This window comes from Carcharodon carcharias, chromosome 2, assembly GCF_017639515.1.
Source record: "Carcharodon carcharias isolate sCarCar2 chromosome 2, sCarCar2.pri, whole genome shotgun sequence".
NCBI lineage: Eukaryota > Metazoa > Chordata > Chondrichthyes > Lamniformes > Lamnidae > Carcharodon > Carcharodon carcharias.
Window position 1 is genome coordinate 83331789 of NC_054468.1, and position 18171 is coordinate 83349959.

The 18171-nt window shown below is 44.0% G+C and overlaps 1 protein-coding gene across 1 annotated transcript in view; it reads left to right on the plus strand.

Moving 5' to 3' along the window:
- Window positions 1-18171, plus strand: part of LOC121287690 (core histone macro-H2A.1-like) — a 37563-nt gene that overhangs the window by 824 nt on the left and 18568 nt on the right. The window contains exons 2-3 of the mRNA XM_041205621.1: window positions 16243-16384; window positions 17791-17947. Of these exons, the coding sequence (XP_041061555.1) occupies window positions 16243-16384; window positions 17791-17947 (299 nt within the window). The remainder of the gene's footprint in view (window positions 1-16242; window positions 16385-17790; window positions 17948-18171) is intronic.

The following is an 18171-nucleotide window of genomic DNA, read 5'->3' on the forward strand; positions in this document are numbered from 1 at the left end:
TCTCCTCATCAAGATAACTGGACAAACACCCAACAAATGAACATACTATATTGGTAGGCAAGAAAAGACCAGCTATCTCATCAAGCCCCACACTCATGTTGATTGGACAATCACAATTAAATACTTAGAGATAAAAACAAAAAGATTAAAAAGAACTGCGGATGCTGGAAATCCAAAACAAAAACCGAATTACCTGGAAATTTTCAGCAGGTCTGGCAGCATCGGCGGAGAAGAAAAGAGTTGACGTTTCGAGTCCTCATGACCCTTCAAAAGAACTGAGTGAATCTAAGGAGAGGGGTGAAATATAAACTGGCTTAAGGTTGGGGGGGGTTGGGTGGGGGGAGAGAAATGGGGGGGTGGGGTGGTGTGGTTGTAGGGACGGCAAGCAGTGATAGGAGCAGATAATCAAAAGATGTCACAGACAAAAAAACAAAAGAACACAGAGGTGTTGAACATTGAAAGTTTAGATAATATCATCACCTTCAACGCCTCTGTGTTCCTTTGTTCTTTTGTCTGTGACATCTTTTGATTATCTGTTCCTATCACTGCTTGCTTGTCCCTACAACCACACCACACCCCCCCACTTCTCCACACCACCACCCCCCCCAACCCCGCCACCCCCCAACCTTAAACCAGCTTATATTTCAACCCTCTCCTTAGATTCACTCAGTTCTGTTGAAGGATCATGAGGACTCGAAACGTCAACTCTTTTCTTCTCCGCCGAGGCTGCCAGACCTGCTGAGTTTTTCCAGGTACAACTAAATACTTCCTTATGTCAACCCCCAAACCTCCACACTTTGTGGGCTCCGTGTTGAAGAGGCAGCCACAATTGAAGCCCCAACCTCGTTTGCGTTGAGATGGAAAGCTGCTGGTTACCAGTGGGGTGTCCTCAATGCCACTCACTGGATTAAGGCTGGACATTATTGGTCTAGCTCATGAGTAGCAAAGTAAGTGTGGTGGAATGCTGGGATTGTGGATTGGTGGCCCCACAGTGGCAGCAATCCAGATAATAATTCCAAATTTACCTTTGATGGTGTATGTTTCAACTAGTTCCAGCCTACAAGTTGCAATTGGGGTCGTAGGATTTCGTAAACTCAAGATAGATGGGCACTTTGGCCACTGGGGACATAAACACTCAGGCCCAAAATCACTGAATGGTTTCAAATGTTGAAAGCAAGTGATTTTACACTTTTGCCAGCCAATTTTTTTTCTCAGCTGATACACAGGATCTCATGATCCTGTTAACCCAACAATATTACTAACATCAAAGGATTTCCCCAAGGGGAATTCTCTGGCCCTAGCTGAAATGTTCAGAACACTAGGAGTTATGAACAGAGGCTGGGCAAGGCAGTTAACCCAGAGGTGAGTCCAATCCCTCCCTCTGAAACCTGCACAAACTCACCTACAAACTCGGTGTTGATGGAGGTTCATCTTCTCAAAGGGAAATTCTGCCAGCAGGTCCTCACACCACATCCCACTCCCCACAATGATGGCATCACTGCAATATGTGATCACCCAACTAATCATTAATCTTGAATATTTCTTCAGAATCACCCAACACAGAAGGACATGTTTTACATGATATGTGCACATGAAGCCATGCCAACCTCATCAGGAACCAGCACTGCCGAATTCACCCAAGTTGCCATCATGGCATAGCCACCTCCTGCCATAGACCTTGAGGACAAATTTTACAAGGCCTGGATCAAGAGAGACACAGAACAGTGACATATGCTGCACAGTGACCAGCAGCTCAGGGTTTGCAAATGCGATGGGAATGGGCAGCTCGGCATTGGTGCAGCTGCTCGTAAGTATTATGCTGCCCTATGAGGATGGTATCGTAGAGCGGCAGAGAGGGGAACTCTACACATAGGCATCACGTTCAGTACCACCTCTAATTCAGCAGTCACCAAATCAGGAGTGGAATATTGGCTAGGTCTGCCAACGTTTGTCTGCAAACTCTTGCCTCCATCTCAGGTCTCCTTTTCTTATCTTTCTCCCCCATCACTTTTTCATCCCTTGTTTCTTCAGACTTATTGGCTCCTAATGGATGAAGATGCCTTTGGAGGTTCCCCAGAAGGAAATTTTTTTCCTCTATTGTTTAGATATTAATTGTTCCTTCAAATTTGATTTCAATGCAATGTTTCTCCCACATTACCTAGTATCCTCCCTAGACCCAATCGATCATTATACAAATGGTCTTCTACTGGAGAACTGAGTCATATTTGCCTTTGGTCTTTCAGATGGAATTTGCACCAGTGCTGAAGAACTAAAGCTGACCTGTGAACAAAAATGAGACCCTGTGTGTAATGATAAACAAATCAAATGCCTTTGCTCAGAAAGCAATTAATTGCTTTAGTGGCTAGAATGGCTTATTTGAACTAATTTATGCAAATGGACGAACAACAATATAGATGATTCTATTCTTTCTGAATGCTAAACCATTAGGGGAATTGATTGGAGTGTGAAACTCAATCTGGAGAAATGCATAATGGAAATATGCGGACAATAAAACTTCACCTCACAGTGTATAACTCTGCCTGTTTCCTTAAAAAGAAATGTCTGTAAACTGAAAGCAATTGCCATGGAGTGAATCATAGCTCAGGATATTAAGGTTTTACTTTGACAAAGGCAGTGAGACTCAATGGGCTTGTTGGAATTGGGGGCAGTTGCTTGAAAATCTGTGAAGATCTACAAAGGGACTATTTAATACAATAACCCTGCAGTTCATCAAGCTCCAAAATATACCAATACATTCTTTAAAATAGTACAAGAACAGAGTTTCTTTCTGATTATAAAGTATTGTGACATTTAAGACCTTGCTGGGTTTTTGGCTTCTGTGTATTTTTTCATGCGCAATTAAATCTGATCAAGTAGATTTAGCCTGCACACATTGATTTGTTGTCACTGGTTCTTCTATCTGTGGACTCTAGGCATGGTAATTTGTTAGCAGACAGACTGTAGTCATACTCTGGTATCTGCTTAACACTTGTTTATTAGTACTATTTTAAATAGGCATGCTGTTCCTTGACATGGTGTTCCAACCTCTCTCTATTGAGTGCAACACATGACCGACTGATGTCAGTGGTTTATCATCATCTACATCATACATTAGCATATCGCATCTGTTAACCCTTTATCCTATCGTCAAGATACTTTCCACCTTTCAAAGGCACTGGAGAATGTGAACATTCATATATTGTCTAGTCAACAAGACAGCTTAATTAGAGAGTAATTATCCCATGTTTAAAAGGTGCAAGTTCTGACTCATCAGAGTTGCAATCTGCACAGTGTTGGCTTTCACAGTTAAAATGGGGGAAGGAAAAGCTGGAACTGTAAGTGAAAATTGGTAGAATTAGAATCAACCCTTAGCACAATGGACACTTAAACTCCCACCTCTACATCCAGGAATAGTTGGCCAAGGAAACAGCATGACTAGATTGCCCTGCAGCCAGAGATTTTTTTAACCTTGCTGAATGAAGTTGGTAACATTGAACTTCATGAAGGGGGTGCTGAAAACTAAAGCTAACAGATTGGCCATCCAAACACCCACCCTCGGGCAGAATTTCAACCATGTCAGGCAGGCTTGGCAGGGAAGGGCAGGGGCAGTCAGGAGCCGACTGCCGCCCACGATCACGGTCGGAAGGCAATTTCATGCTGGCAGGCAAATTAAGGCCCGCCCGGCGTGAAACACGAGATTCAGTGCTTGGCACTGGCTATGTGGGCCGGGGGTGGGGGGAGTGCGAGCATGGCTAAAAATTTTACCCCTGGTTTCAGACAAATATGGGTGAATGCGATCCGATTGCACCAGTTTTCTGACACCACTAAACCCCGGACTGACATCTTGGGGCCACTTCAATTTTCAGCAATAAATATATATGATCATGATAGGAATTTTCAAAGAATATAATCAACCTACATTATAGTACTTCTAAAGTACTTTATTAGCTGTAAAGTCCTTACTATTATTCTAAGGCCATGAAATGCATTGTATAAATTCAAGTTCTTTCTTCTAATTAAAACTGAAACCCAAGGAACAAAAAAAGGATTTGCATTTATATAGCACCTTTCACAACCACAGGATGCCCCAAAGCCCCTCATGGACAACGATTCAAAGCATTATCACAGTTGTAATGTAGAAAATGTGGTTGCCAATTTGTGCATTGCAATTAATGTCCCACAATAGATAATAACCAGATAATCTCTGATGTTGCTCGAGGGATAAGTTGCATCCCGGCACCTGAGAGAACTCCCCTACTCTTCTTTGAAAAGTGGCACAGGGTCTTTTGCTTGCTGCTGAGTAAACACACAGGCCCGACTCATCTGAAAGACATTAGGCATTGGAATTGAATAACCGTACAATGCTGTTAAACTAACAAAAGTGAAAATCCCCTTTTCTCCCCCCTCCCTCTTCTGAAACATTATGTAGTTAGATTTCAATATAGGTGGAGCCATATCCTCTGTATCTCATTCTAAATGAATAAAATATGATTGATCTGGCAAGCTTTGTTGGTGAGTATCCAGGGTTCTAACCTCATCCAATGTCCACAAAAACATGCTGCTACAGAGGTCAAACCCACCCTCGGTGGGGGTCACTTTGTTCAGCAGAGGCCTCCTTGATTTTCTTCTTGCCAAATCCAGGGCTGCTGAGGCCAGTTTCATCTGAGACCAGCTGAAACAGGCACAGACCATGGATCAAAGCTGGAATTTGCACATTTTGTGTGGCTCAGCTACTCACTGGATAATCTAGGGGAACTCTGGTTTTATGGATTTTTATTGTCCTGCTGCTGCTCACTTCTTGGATTGTTGCTTCCACCGAAGAAAATTTCCACCGATCTGGGTAGTGTTTTGCTGACACCTAGTGTCAGTAGTGGGTATACCAATAGAAATACCAAATCATACAGTGAATCAGTGTTATGTTTTACTATGGGATCGCTTTACTCGCAAACCGGTTGTACGCTTATCTGTCGGCAGGCGAATCAATTACGATATACTGCAATCGTGGAGACCAATATGAAATGAAGCACATGTTATTTATTTACACAAACAACAGAGCATCAATATAATGTGTGCTTCTCTAACCAGACCCCATGTGAGACTAACATTAATATGGTAGCCGCGTTACACAGCTATTGGGTCTTACAGTCACGTGGTCAATCTGCTCACATTCTCTTAAAGGTATATTACACCTAAGATTACCACAATAAGGGTAAAAATGTGATGTTGTCACATAGTGATGAACAATTCATATTGTTTTCTTCTTTTATCAGCGTTCTTTTTTTATTCGGTCATGGGATGTCAGCTGTGCTGGCAAGGCCAGCAATTATAATGCATCTCTAATTGCCCTTGCATTGCAAGAAGTGAACCACCAACTTGAACATCTGCAATCCATGGGGTGTGGTATATCCACAGAGCTGTCAAGTAGATAGTTTCTGAGTTTTGTCCGAGGGATGAAGGGAGACTAGTAGTTTAGGTTGAAGTCAGGAAGGTGATTGACTTGGAGGGGAACTTGCAGATGGTGGTGTTCTCATGCAGCTGCTGCCCTCATTCTTCTAGAGGGTAGAAGTCATGGGTTTGGTAGGTGCTGTCAAAGGAGGCTTGATGAGTTGTTGTAGGGCATCTTTCAGATGGTACACACTGCTGCTATTGTGCATGGGTGTTGGAGTGAACGTTTAAGGTGGTGGATGGGGTGCCAATCAAGCGAGTTGCTTTGTCATGAATGGTGTGGAGCTTCTTGAGTATTGGAGCAGCATTCATCCAGGAAAATGGAGAGTATTGCATCACAATCCTAGTTTGATGTGAAACTATGTAAACTTATATTTCTTGCAGGAATTTCTAGGCTATGTTTTACTGTTATGTGTATCCAAAAATATCCTTCCAGCTTTCATATCATGCACTTTGTCATGTGTATGTTAGTTTGAAATCATTCTTTGCAGACAAATTGGAACCTTACCTGCTGGATATTGAGGCCCTGCCCTGTTGATCTGATAAATTCCACATAAAATTTCAGGAAATAATTCACATTACAAGAATAAAATAGACACACAAGGTGGTAAATAGATGTTTAAGTTCCAGTGATATTAGGAAGCGTTTAGGTCAGCAAAAAGCCCCCTCACCAAAAAAAATAATTACTGCTGCATATCTCATTGCTAGACATCCATTGTCAACCTATTTATAAATCTTATGTAAAGAGGATGAAATAAAATGTGCCACGAAACCTGTTTTTTAACATTTTATCTGTCCAGTTCACTTGTAAGAAAATATCTTTTTTTAACTTTTGTGACTTCTACAAAAACTGATCGGGCCCCATAAGGAGGAGAAAACTCAGCATCAAATTATTCCTCTAACTGTGGCAAAAGATGTGTTAAAGGCCCAGAGGAATCCACCTCCAGTCAAGTCCATATCAACAAGGCTTATAAAGACATTGGTTTAAAATCTCAGCAAGGGGCAAATTCACCAATCTCCCCCTTTTGGAGAGGAGCTGTACTCAAAGGAAGCATGGGCCAGATTTAGGACCACAATACTGTTCCATCAATTCTATGACTCACATCACCTCTAAGCTTACAGAGCCATAGGGAACCCACTGTTGGTGATCTCAGCACATGAATGCCAACCTGAAGATGCAATCTTGCAGGTTTAAAAATATAAGTGAATTAAGCTGAAACACTGACAAAGAGATAAAAACATACAGAGAGAATTAAAATAGAAAAAAAATAACTGTATGCAGGAATAAAAAATGAAGCAGGCAAACATTGAAGAAACCGAACGAAAAATGAAAAATCAAGAAAAACAGCTTCCAATAAATGTTTTGATAAAACTATCAAGAATTCTGGTAGAGATCTATATCCAAGATGTTAACGAGTTCCTCTTTCCTCAATGTACACTTCCACCATTTTCCAGATTTTAATTCAGATATTTTGAATATCTGCCCCAGCATTTCTCAGTTCACTCACATTTGCTCATTGTGGCTGTTCTCTGGGAGCCACTCAGAGTTATCATTGGTGACAAACAAAGACAGACTTGCATTTATGAGCACCTTATCTGTCCTGAAGTGCTGCATGATAAGTTATTCATTAAGCAAATGGGCCATTGTTATGTGGGCAAGTAACATTCAATTTGCACCGACAAGATCGGAAAAACAGCGACTGAATAAGTAAGTAGTTGGTTTTGCTTTGGGTGGTGTCCTTTTGAGGGCGAAATACTGGTAAGCCACTCAGAGTTTTCTTGGCATTCCTTCAGAAACTAGTACCGTGTCACGTTGAACAGTCAGACAGGAGCTGAATTTATCACCTCACCCAAGTGATGGCACCTCCAATAAACCATCAATATTTCACTGAATCAGCAATTTAATTTATCTGCCCAAGTTCTAGAGTAGGACTTGAACTTATAACTTGCTAATACCAAGCCAAGAATGCTACCTAATAATCCAAACTGGCACATCATCCACATTCCTCCCTTAGCCCTCAAGGATTTGTACCACATTTGACTGCCTTAGAAAACTTTATGTTCCCCCTGGAGTTTCACAATTCCCATGACAACGCCAATTGTGTTTCTGTGTTGATGCAATGATAGTTCTTCCAAATTAACTATGCCACGGGGTGAATAGTGGCCCTATTAATGGATCTATCCCACCTATCACCTCACAGCTCCACTTCAGGAAAAGCAGCCATTTGGAACAAGCTGAGATGCCTTTGCTGCTGCTGAAGTAGAGCTCTAGAGACTTGAGTGAAATCATTAATCGGTTTGTCTCCTGCTTTTGGCACACAAACATGAGCAAGCTTGAAGATTGTGCACATTGAATATGCAGGGCTTGGCTATAATCACACTACATTTACCTTCCCCATCCACAACCTGCTGTATGTCAACAACAAATCTGCTTCTCTCATGTTCCTTTTGGGCTGTAACTTAAAACCTGATGATCTTAATCCTGAACTTTATTTGTTAATTATTTAAAGAATTGCTTTCTGATAATTCTAAATTGTGCATGATCAAGAATGAACATCAAGCTGCCAGTTAGTAAAAAAGGACAGCTGATCATTTAAGACATACTACTATTAAGTACTAAATACTAAGAAAATGAATTCAAGATATTTTTAAAAATCAAGTGACTGTAAATGTGTGGTAGGGTGCACTTGATGTGCATTTTTGCTTTATAGAACACTGCAAAAAGCCTTATGCCTAGGGCTTGGTTGGTGAAAAATGCTTTCAATTACCTACTTAAAACGGAACAGTGCACAGAAAAGCAGCCAGTTCTTGAGATGTCTCTGCGAGCGTCTGCAGAAGCCTGTGGCATAAAAGATGAAGGCAGTAGTGAGCTACAAGGTGGTCATGCAATGAAGGTGGCTGGCTGGGTCTTTGTGGGCCATGAGGCACACTTTGATCACAGTCTCTCTGCTTGGCCTGCCAGTGAACAGTCTGAGCAAAGAACAACAGTTGCTTGGCACCTCCTACTCATGAACTCAGCTAATTTCAGTGAAAAAGCAAATTTGAATGAAAAGAGGGAAATGTTACCCATCACTTATGATTGCATTTTGGAAGTTACTCTGAGAGTCAGTGATTTACATAGAAATTACATCATGGAAACAGATAAGTTCTGCTCAATGAGTCAGTGCTGCTCCTTGTCCTTCACAAAAGCAGTGTCTTAACTTGAGGTGCCTCCTCTGTCTTATATCCTCTTTACACCCAATTCCATCAACCAACTTGCTTCTTAAATGTCTCTTTTTCAGTCACTAACTCAGATAGTTCAGCAGCCAACCAACTCTGCAAAAATGGTTTCTCAGCCCTTGTTATTGAACTAAATTATTAAAGTAAATGGAACTATTAAATGTCTGCATTTAAACTGAGTGATGTCCTCCCTCTGGCCCTCAACCACTGGAAATGACAGAATTGTTACGGCACAAAAGGAGGCCATTCGGTCCGACATATGTGGGAAGACTCTCCGAATGAGCAACACACCTGGTGCCAGTCTTATGCCTTCTCCCCGTAACCCTGCACATTCTCCCTTTTCAGTTAATAATCCAATTCCCTCCTGATTGCCTTGACTGAACTTGCCTCCAGCACCCTCTCCGACAGTGCATTCAGGGTGTCCAACTGTCCTTTCTTTTCCGGGATTGTCCTGTAATTGAGCCCAATGTTCTGTGTCCTGGATTGTATGCATCTGGGTTCTGTTTTTCACCTCATTTTGGCCTTTAAATCTCACGCATGTGTTGTAACCACTCTCCTCCAGCTTTTGCCCTCTTACAGCTCTGGCATCAACCCCTATACCCTCACAACCCCCCCCCCACTCTCTCACAGCTCCAGCTCTCCATCCCCACCCCTTACCCCGGAACCCCCCCCCTCCCTGCCAGTTCTCACAACTCTTGCAGCAACGGCCCCACAATCCCGATCCCTGCAGCCCCACTGTTCTCACAGCTCTGGCAGCACACCACCGCAGCCCCCAACCCCCACAGCTCCACCAGGCCCCCATGTCAGAGTGCCCCTTATTTTTGTCTGTGAGAGTTGGCAATACGGAGTGTATTCCAGATCTTAACCATTCGCCGCCTGAAAAAGTTTCTCCTCATGTCGCAACTGTTTCTTTTGCCAATTACCTTAAATCTGTCCTCTTGCTCTCAATTCTTCCACCAATGAGGACAATTTATCCCTCTCTACTCTGTCCAGATCCCTCATGATTTTGAATGCCTCTCTCAACTCTCCTCTCAACCTCTTCTTTTCCAAGGAAAACAGTCTCAACTTTTCCAATCTATCTAGGTCACTGAAGTTCCTCACCTCTGGAATAGTCTGTTTCTATCTATGCTGTCTCATCCCTTTATAACTGGTTAACAACAACATAAAGCACAGGAAGATCCGAACTCAATTTGTGATTTGCATTAAGTTTGCTGACTTTAGCTAGGGGAGTTGGTGGGTGCAAGTTATACAATAATGATACTGTCCTTGGCCTCAGAACCCTGGATTAGAAAGAAAAACTTGTGTCATCTCCCTGTTGCTGATCACTCTCCACTGCTGGAAGCATGTGGAAAGGGTCAAGATTGGCTGCAATTCCCGTTATGGTCAAACCCACACTCAATATCCAGGCGCATGTGCAAAAATAGCCCCTTGGGCTTGGTAATGGATGATGTATAATACATGTGGATCAGTACCCCAGCCAGCAATCACCACTTTGAGAAAGAGAGAATAAAAAATTATTGGGAACAATATTAAGTTTACAGACAGCCCACTCAAAATTATGGACAGAATCTTGTGCCCCCACAGAAGGCATGGAAGGAGGCGGGAGGTCATGAAAATTAAGTGGGTAGGTGTCAGCGCCGATACTCAAAGCCTTCCTGCCTCCACCAGATGTATGTTCTGGGCGGGAAGAACCATGGTCCACCTTCCTGCCCTGCCTTCACTTGAAAACTTTAAGTGGCCAATTAACAACCACTTAAGGGCCTCTTCCCAACTGCACTGCAAGTTTTTCAGCTCCAGGCATGCCAGCCAACATGCAGTCTGCACAACTGGTTAAACTAAGTGGGTTGCATGTCACTTGGGGTGAGTTGGGGGGAGGCGGGCAGGGTGTCCCTTGATCTGCACTAATCTGTGCATGTTCAAGGGCATGGGACAGAGGGATGGCCGCAGACAGCCACCCCTCCTGCTCTTGCTGCTGACCCCCATGCAGTCCCTCTCCCCGCGACCCCTGCCCCACGAGAACCCCCTCAACAGCACTTATCTTTTTCTTTGGTCACTCTGCCATCCTGGGATTGCAGAGGGTTTTGTTCCTGCAGCAGCCACAGCCTCTGTGGCACAGCCAAGTGCAAGAACTCAGCCTCTGAATGGCCGGCAACTCTGGGCAGGCAGAATGTAGTATCCCAGCATCCTCAGTTAGGAGGAAGGCCTGTCACTGCCATCTTAACAGCCTGATGAGTAGGTGGGCCTTCCTCCTTAGAGTCAGTGTGAATGTCTCACCGCTTTTTCAGGCAACATGTAAGATACCTGCCAAGAATGGAAGAACCCTATATTCCCTGCTTCACTGGTGGTTAGGTAGCAGCATTATTTAAAGCAGCTTTGAATATTTTTTATTTAAGAGCTCAGAAGATTGTTTCACACCGAATGCAATCTGGACCTTCACCTTGTCTCTTTTTATACAGAAGAAACTTAGTTTTCATGAAGCCAGTGCCCCTTTAAGAAAATAACTTGCACAGAGCATGGCAAGTCTGAAAAATTGAAGACGACTTTTATTTGAAAGCAGCCAAGCATCTTGTGCTAAAGATGACTCATTGCCAGCTTCCTGGGGATTATAAATAGCACATTTTAAAAGCTATTGTCGTGAGAGTGAGTCATTAATGGGTGATTAACTGAGGGGTCTACCAGACTAAATTACCTGCAATGCAGTTGAGAAACAACTTTATTTCCAAGTATGTAGTAGTGGTTAGGTTACTGCAGTAATCAAGAGAATGTGACAAGCCCATGAAGTGGTCAGATTGTCATATGAACCCAACTGTCTCATTAATGTCCTTTCGGGAAGGAAACTCGTCTTCCTTATCCAGTCTGACCTATTTGTGATTGTAATCCCACACCAAGGTGTCTGACTCTGAAATGCCCTCTGAAGTGGCCTAGTAAGCCACTAATCACTATAAAATATAGCATTGGCAGTGGCTGGAGCAGGCCAACCGCCACCTTCTGTGAAGAATCAGGGGTGGGCAATAATGCTGTTTTCAACAGCGACATCTTTATCCCAAGAGTGAACAAAAGAAAATTGCGCACAGTACAATTAAAACTAGACTTGTGCAAAGTAAAACAACCTACATTTTCCTTTTTACCAAATCCTCTGTTCGCAGCTGTTATTTGGCAGCACATGATAAGTGGGTAAAGGGGAAGCGATGGGACCAGGAAGGGAAAATGATAGATAGGTGCCACCCATTGTAGCATCTCATGCCTTTACTTTGAGGTCTCAGCCCAGTGAGGTCAACACATCATCTTGAAGCTTGACCTACAGTGATTGCTATGTTGCGGCGGGAAATCCAGAGGATGAGAAAGGCAATATATAAATGCAAGTTATTTCCTTTTTCTCCTATCACAGTAAATCCATATCTGAACCATTCAGTGATGCAGCCTGAATGTCATGGCTCCCTGTCAGTTAGTGGCAGCACAAATTATGGTCCAACATTGGCTGTATATCTACTTTCACTGGATAATTAAGTAAATTAATTATAGTAAGCAATTATGTATCATATACCAGTGGCACCAAGGATAAGCTGTCCCATTGAAAGATGGGGCTTTAGTTAAGTTCTGCAGTAATGGAGCAATGAAGGCCATTCAGGAGCGAAACTAGACAAAATATTTTGAAGAGAGAAGGAAGCGCATCCAAAACTAATGTGCCCTCGATGAAAATGAAGCAGAGGTTTAAATAAAATGGAAAAAGTGAGTTTATGACAAATATCAGGAGCAAAATTCAGTCAATAACCAGGAAGATTGTGGAAAATACAGAAGGGAATTTGAAAAGTTAATGTGGAAAGCAAAGCAAGCTTACAAGGAAAGATTAGCAGGCAACATTAAATTGAACGGGAAAATATTTTATAAACATATGGGGTGATGTGGGGAGAGGTTGGACAGGTTGCTGGGCTCGTGATGCACGATTAACTCACACCTGTTCATTGTGATTCAAGCAGTACACAAATTTTGTGTTGCCTGTTAATTTAAATAATAGTAGCGACAGCCCAGCACCACACATGCTGCTGCAGGGCTGCGTGCCTCATCAGGGGGCCCAAGGTCATGTTAGGTTAGCCCCAGCTAAAAACTAACCTACATGACTTAAAGCCAACCTGCGTCTCTTGTAGGAAAGGTGTATCTGGCTGCAGCAGAGGCTGGAACTGATTACAGAAGAATTTCTGAACAGGAGGAGGAGTGGAAGTGGCACAAGCTGGAGAGATTCAAGGTTCCCCAAAGCATTGCTCAAGGCCTTGGTGCAGTTGTACAGGAGAAAAGGTGTCTTCTTTCCTCAGTGGGGTGATAAGTCCTCCAGACAGACCCTATAAAGTCAGTGGAGCAGATAGCTGTCACTGTCAGCACCATCAGTCTAGCTCAGAGGACCTGAATGCAGTGCCACAAAAAGTTCAATGATCTCACATGAATGGTCAAGGTCAGACGAATGCGTCTTCAAATGCCATAAAGCTTCCCAATAAATGACTAGCCTTACACACTGCTCCATTCACCCTCCTCTTCATTCACTTACCAACAATCCCTATCAAGCATGACACAGATACATGGTAGATGTTGAGAAGATGTTTCCACTCATGGCGGAATCTCAGGATATAGTTACAGAATAAGGGGACACTCATTTAAAGCTGAGATGCAAAGGAATTGCTTGTCTCAGAGGGTAGTGAATGTCTTGAATTCTCTACCCCAGAGAGTTGTGGAGACTAGATCACTGAAAGTATTTAAAGAGGAGGTAGATAGAATTTTGAAATATTGGGGAGTTGAGGACTATGTGGAGCTGGCACAAAAGAGGAGTTGAGGCCTGGGGCAGGTCAACCATGATCTTATTGAATGGCAGGGCAGGCTTGAGGGGCCAAATGGCCTACTCCTGCTCCTATAGCTTATGTTCTTACGTTCTAACATTCATAGCTTCATCTCACACATTTATCTCTGCTGCAAGTCTCACTTAAATCCCACAGCTTTGCACACACTGCAGCTATTCAACCATGACAGGTAGATCACTCAAACACATTGCACCACACACAGGCCACATAAGAACATAAGAAATAGGAGCTCCTTTGGAGCTAAATTAACTGCTTTGTGTGTGCCAAGAATGCAAGTATGTAGATTCTGGAATTTAAAAAGGGATCATATTTGATTCATTATTTTTTCTCTCCAATTCCTCACCTATTTATGCCTATAAAATGTAACTTGCTGTTACACTTGTACCGCACCCGGCAAGGAATTCGGAATTACATTTTGAAACTAGTGGGATTTTTTTTATATCATTCAGACAACACAGTACAGTGCATTTAAGAGATCCTGGTAGGTAACTGTTGATTGTGATCTTACAGACTTAAATTTAAAACATGCAACTTTGAAAGCCCTCAATGGAACGGTTCCCAATACTAAATGAAAACAGTTCTTTTTTTTTAAGGAAGTGAATAACTGATCCTTGGGCGATTGCTGCTGTTCTTTTATACATATGGATGGTTTGTGTTATGGGAGCATTTTATAAAAGCCAAGCAGGGTAACACAGGCCATTGTTTAATGAATAAAAGTGCACTGCATTCCCCTTTGAAGCTGTGGTACAGTTAATCATAAAATTCATTACATGGATAATTTATCCGATGTAGTAATCCACATTTTAGATTTTGTGGGGTATGGCTCTTTTTGCGTGGAAGGATTGTTCCTGACTCCAAATTACAAAGGTTTAATCTTATAAATTACAGTTTTTTAAAAATTCATTCCTGGGATGTGGGTGTCACTGGCTAGGCCAGCATTTATTGTCCATCCCTCATTGCCCTAGAGAAGATGGTGGTGAGCTGCCACCCTGAACCGCTGCAGTCCATGTGGTGTAGGTAGAACCACAGTGCTGTTAGAGAGGGAGTTCCAGGATTTTGAACCAGTAACAGTGAAAGAACAGCGATATGTTTCCAGGTCAGGATGCTGAGTGTCTTGGAGGGGACCTTCCAGCTGGTGCTGATCCCATCTATCTACTGCCCTGGTCCTTCGAGATGGTAAAGGTCGTGGGTTTGGAAGGTGCTGCCTAAGGAGCCTTGGTGAGTTCCTATAGCGCATCTTGTAGATGGTACACATTGCTGCCACAGTGCGTCGGTGGTGGAAGGAGTGAATGTTTGTGGATGGGGTGCCAATCAAGCGGCTGCTTTGCCCTGGACAGTGTCAAGCTTCTTTAGTTTTATTGGAGCTGCACTGATCCAGGCAAGTAGGGAGTATTCCATCACACTCCTAACTTGTGCCTTGTAGCTTATGGACAGGCTTTGGGGAGTCAGGTGAGTTACTCGCCACAGGATTCCTAGCCTCTGACCTGCTCTTCTAGCCATAGTATTTATAAGGCCAGTCCAGTTCAATTTCTGGTCAATGGTAACCAGGATGTTGATAGCTGGAGATTCGGCAATGGTAATGCCATTGAATTTCGAAGGGCAAAGGTTAGATTCTCTCTTGGTGGGGATGGTCATTGCCTGGCACTTGTGCAGCATGAATGTTACTTGCCATTTATCAGCCTGAATGTTGTCCAGGTCTGGCTGCTTTTTGGCATGGACTGCCTTGTATCTGAGGAGTCGTGAATGGTGCTGAATATTGTGCAATCGTCACTGAACAGCCCCACTTCTGATCTTATGATGGAAGGAAGGTCATTGATGAAGCAGCTGAAGATGGTTGGGCCTAGGACATCACCCTGACAGATGGAATACCATTAGCCATCCTTTGAGGATATGAAATCAAAGATTCAATTGTTCAAATGATTTCCAGAAAGACTTTTGGAAGTTACACAATGTGATCAGTAGGCCCAGAAACAGGAGAAATACTAGGGCCTATTATTTCTTTCCCAGTCTCTGCAGTGCACACTCATAACATCCCCATTAATGAGCTCAGCAAGATGGCATCCAGTAAGGGCTGCACCAGACATGTTATGTAGTTTTTTTTTTCTTTTTCATTGCTAATTGATTATTTGGAGCTGGAAGTTATGGCCAGAGCAATAGATAATAAAAGATACACTAAAAAGATTACTGGAAGTGTTATAAATGCAAGGTTTTGTGGATGGCTATGTTTTGGGACTGCCTCTTTAATTCAAGATTATTATTATTCATATGGCTGGGATAGCAGTTATAGTTCAATGTTGAGGTTAACAGTCCATTCAACAGCTTCAGCTGATGCAGTGTGAATGATTGTGATGCTACCAGGAATGGATTCTCAGGACAGGGGTTCAAGTTTGTGGGCAATGGTCTGACTTGGATGCCCACAGTCACAATTTGAGCTGTTCCTCATGTTCCACTCAAATTGTGACTGTGGTCATCCAATTCAAGGTAAAATGGAGTAATGAAGAGGGTCATGTGATCTGTTATGAATTCTGCTTGGTGAGCCGGGGCCGCTGGGTTACTGTGGGGACCGCAGGCCAAGGTGAGAGCAGATGCAAAATGTTCACACCTGAAACAAAGGCAAGAATAAGTGGACTAACTGTGAACAGACTTTTTGACTTGGAGGTTTTTTTGGACAGAAATACAGAGAGAGAGAGATCTCAGAAAGACACAAGACTATAGCCAGTGTGGTCAACAGAGAGGAGTATGCTGTCTTTCTGTGGACTATCATGCAGAATGTGGGAAGGAACAAGATCTCTGGTCAAAGTGACGCATCCTGTGGCAAGTTAAAGTCTCAGGAAGATTTGTCCTGGCCTGGCTGGGGGAAGGAATCATCGGCAGTAAGCCTTACTGCAATATTCAGTTTAGGATTTTACCAGAAACTGAGAGAAGCACCTTTTGATGGTAATTCAACATTGCAATTCAGCAAAATGGGAAGAAGCAATGCCATTAGAAGCTAGGAGTGATGTTGCACTTGTAAAAAATGCAATACTGTGGGAAGTGGTAGTCCGTAAGGGGAAAGTGGTGGTATAGGTCCCAGAGTTGGCTCAGTATCATGGAAGCAAAGGATGTTGGTGAATAAGGGCAGAAGTTTCAGCCTGTCAGGTGGGCGGAACAGGAGCGGCTATGGGTGCGCACGGACCTGATGGGCGCCCACGATCAGGGCTGCGCCAACATTTTGCGCAGGCAGGCCAATTATGACTCACCCAGTGCATTTCTGACTCCCGTGGGTAGCAGGAGTGTGCGGCTGCGGCAGGAGTGCACAAACCGCCGGGTCCAATTAAAGGAAGGCCTGGCAGCCTCCTGTAGGCTGCTCACAAAAGCCACTTACAGGTCACATCGCAGGGGGTCGGCTGAGCAGCGCACGCTGGAGGGAAGGGCAGAGGAGCAGGGCAGGCTGCAGGGTAGGCCAAAGCGCCCCTCATTTTTCTGATGACGGCCTTGCTGCCCTCCTCGAGGAGGCAGCACAGCAGAAGGTGTTGGTTCCCCAGGATGGGAGGAGAAGACCCCCTCACATGACCAAACATGCCTCGGAGGAGGTGGCAGAGGTGGTGAGCTCCCGTGACGTGGTGCAGTGCACCTGGATCCATTGCCATAAGCACTTCAATGATTTGCTGCACTCTGGGAGGGTGAGTACCATGTTGGCATCGGGCGTTTAACCCAGCAGGTAGCCTTAACCTTTGAGGCCCCCCCCCCACCCTCCAAGTCTTACTGTCATGACTGCGTTGAATCCTGTTGGGCATTTCTCATACGCTGGGTGAGCAAGCAGATAATGCCCATACTTACATCAGCCTCAGTGGTTCATGAGGAGATGAGTTTCTCCACCGCACCATGTGTTGCTGTTAGTCGCACATAGCTAGTCTGGGGGCAACCTGCAGGAGATGCAGCTAGGCGCATACTCAGAACTCCAGGACATGTCCTATTCACGAGGATGAGATGGTGGAAGGGGAGCCTCAAGGTCTCGTGGCCAAGAGCCATCTGCTGACCTTGACGCCGCATCTAGTTGCGCCTCCCTGCTATGGGCGCTAAGACCGTGTGTTTCTGAAAGTGATGGACGCAGAATGTGTCCAAGGTGGCTGTTGCAGGGGGTTGGGAGCCAGCGTACTATATTTGTGTGACTGATCAGCAGTAGCAGGGAGAGGGAGCGCTGAAGGCCTGATATTGGCCACTATGGTTGGGGTGTGGCGTGCGCGTGCAGAGTCCATGTGCGAACTGCCACAATGATTGGTCTTCTCTGTTTTTTCAGGAGAAGAATGCTCACAATGCCTGTGAATGTTCATGGACTGGAGGTGGCCAGGCCAAGCTTATGATGTTAAGTTGTTTCAAGCAAGAGGCCCTGGAGCTTGAGAGGTGCCATGTGCCTAGGTCAACTGGCGTTGGTGAGGCTGGAGTGGAACGGCCAGGTATTTGAGGCCAGCAGTGAGATCCGCAATGTCCTCCCAACATCCATAGCACTGATGATTGTTTGATTTGTTATTGTTGTAAAATTGCTCAGTCACAGACTGATAGGGCAGAATTTTGCCGTCGGCGAGCAGGGGGCGGGGCCCACTCGCCAACACATAAAATGATGCGGGATGATGTCAGGCAGAACTCCCAACGTCATCCGCCCCATTTAAATTTTCAGGAA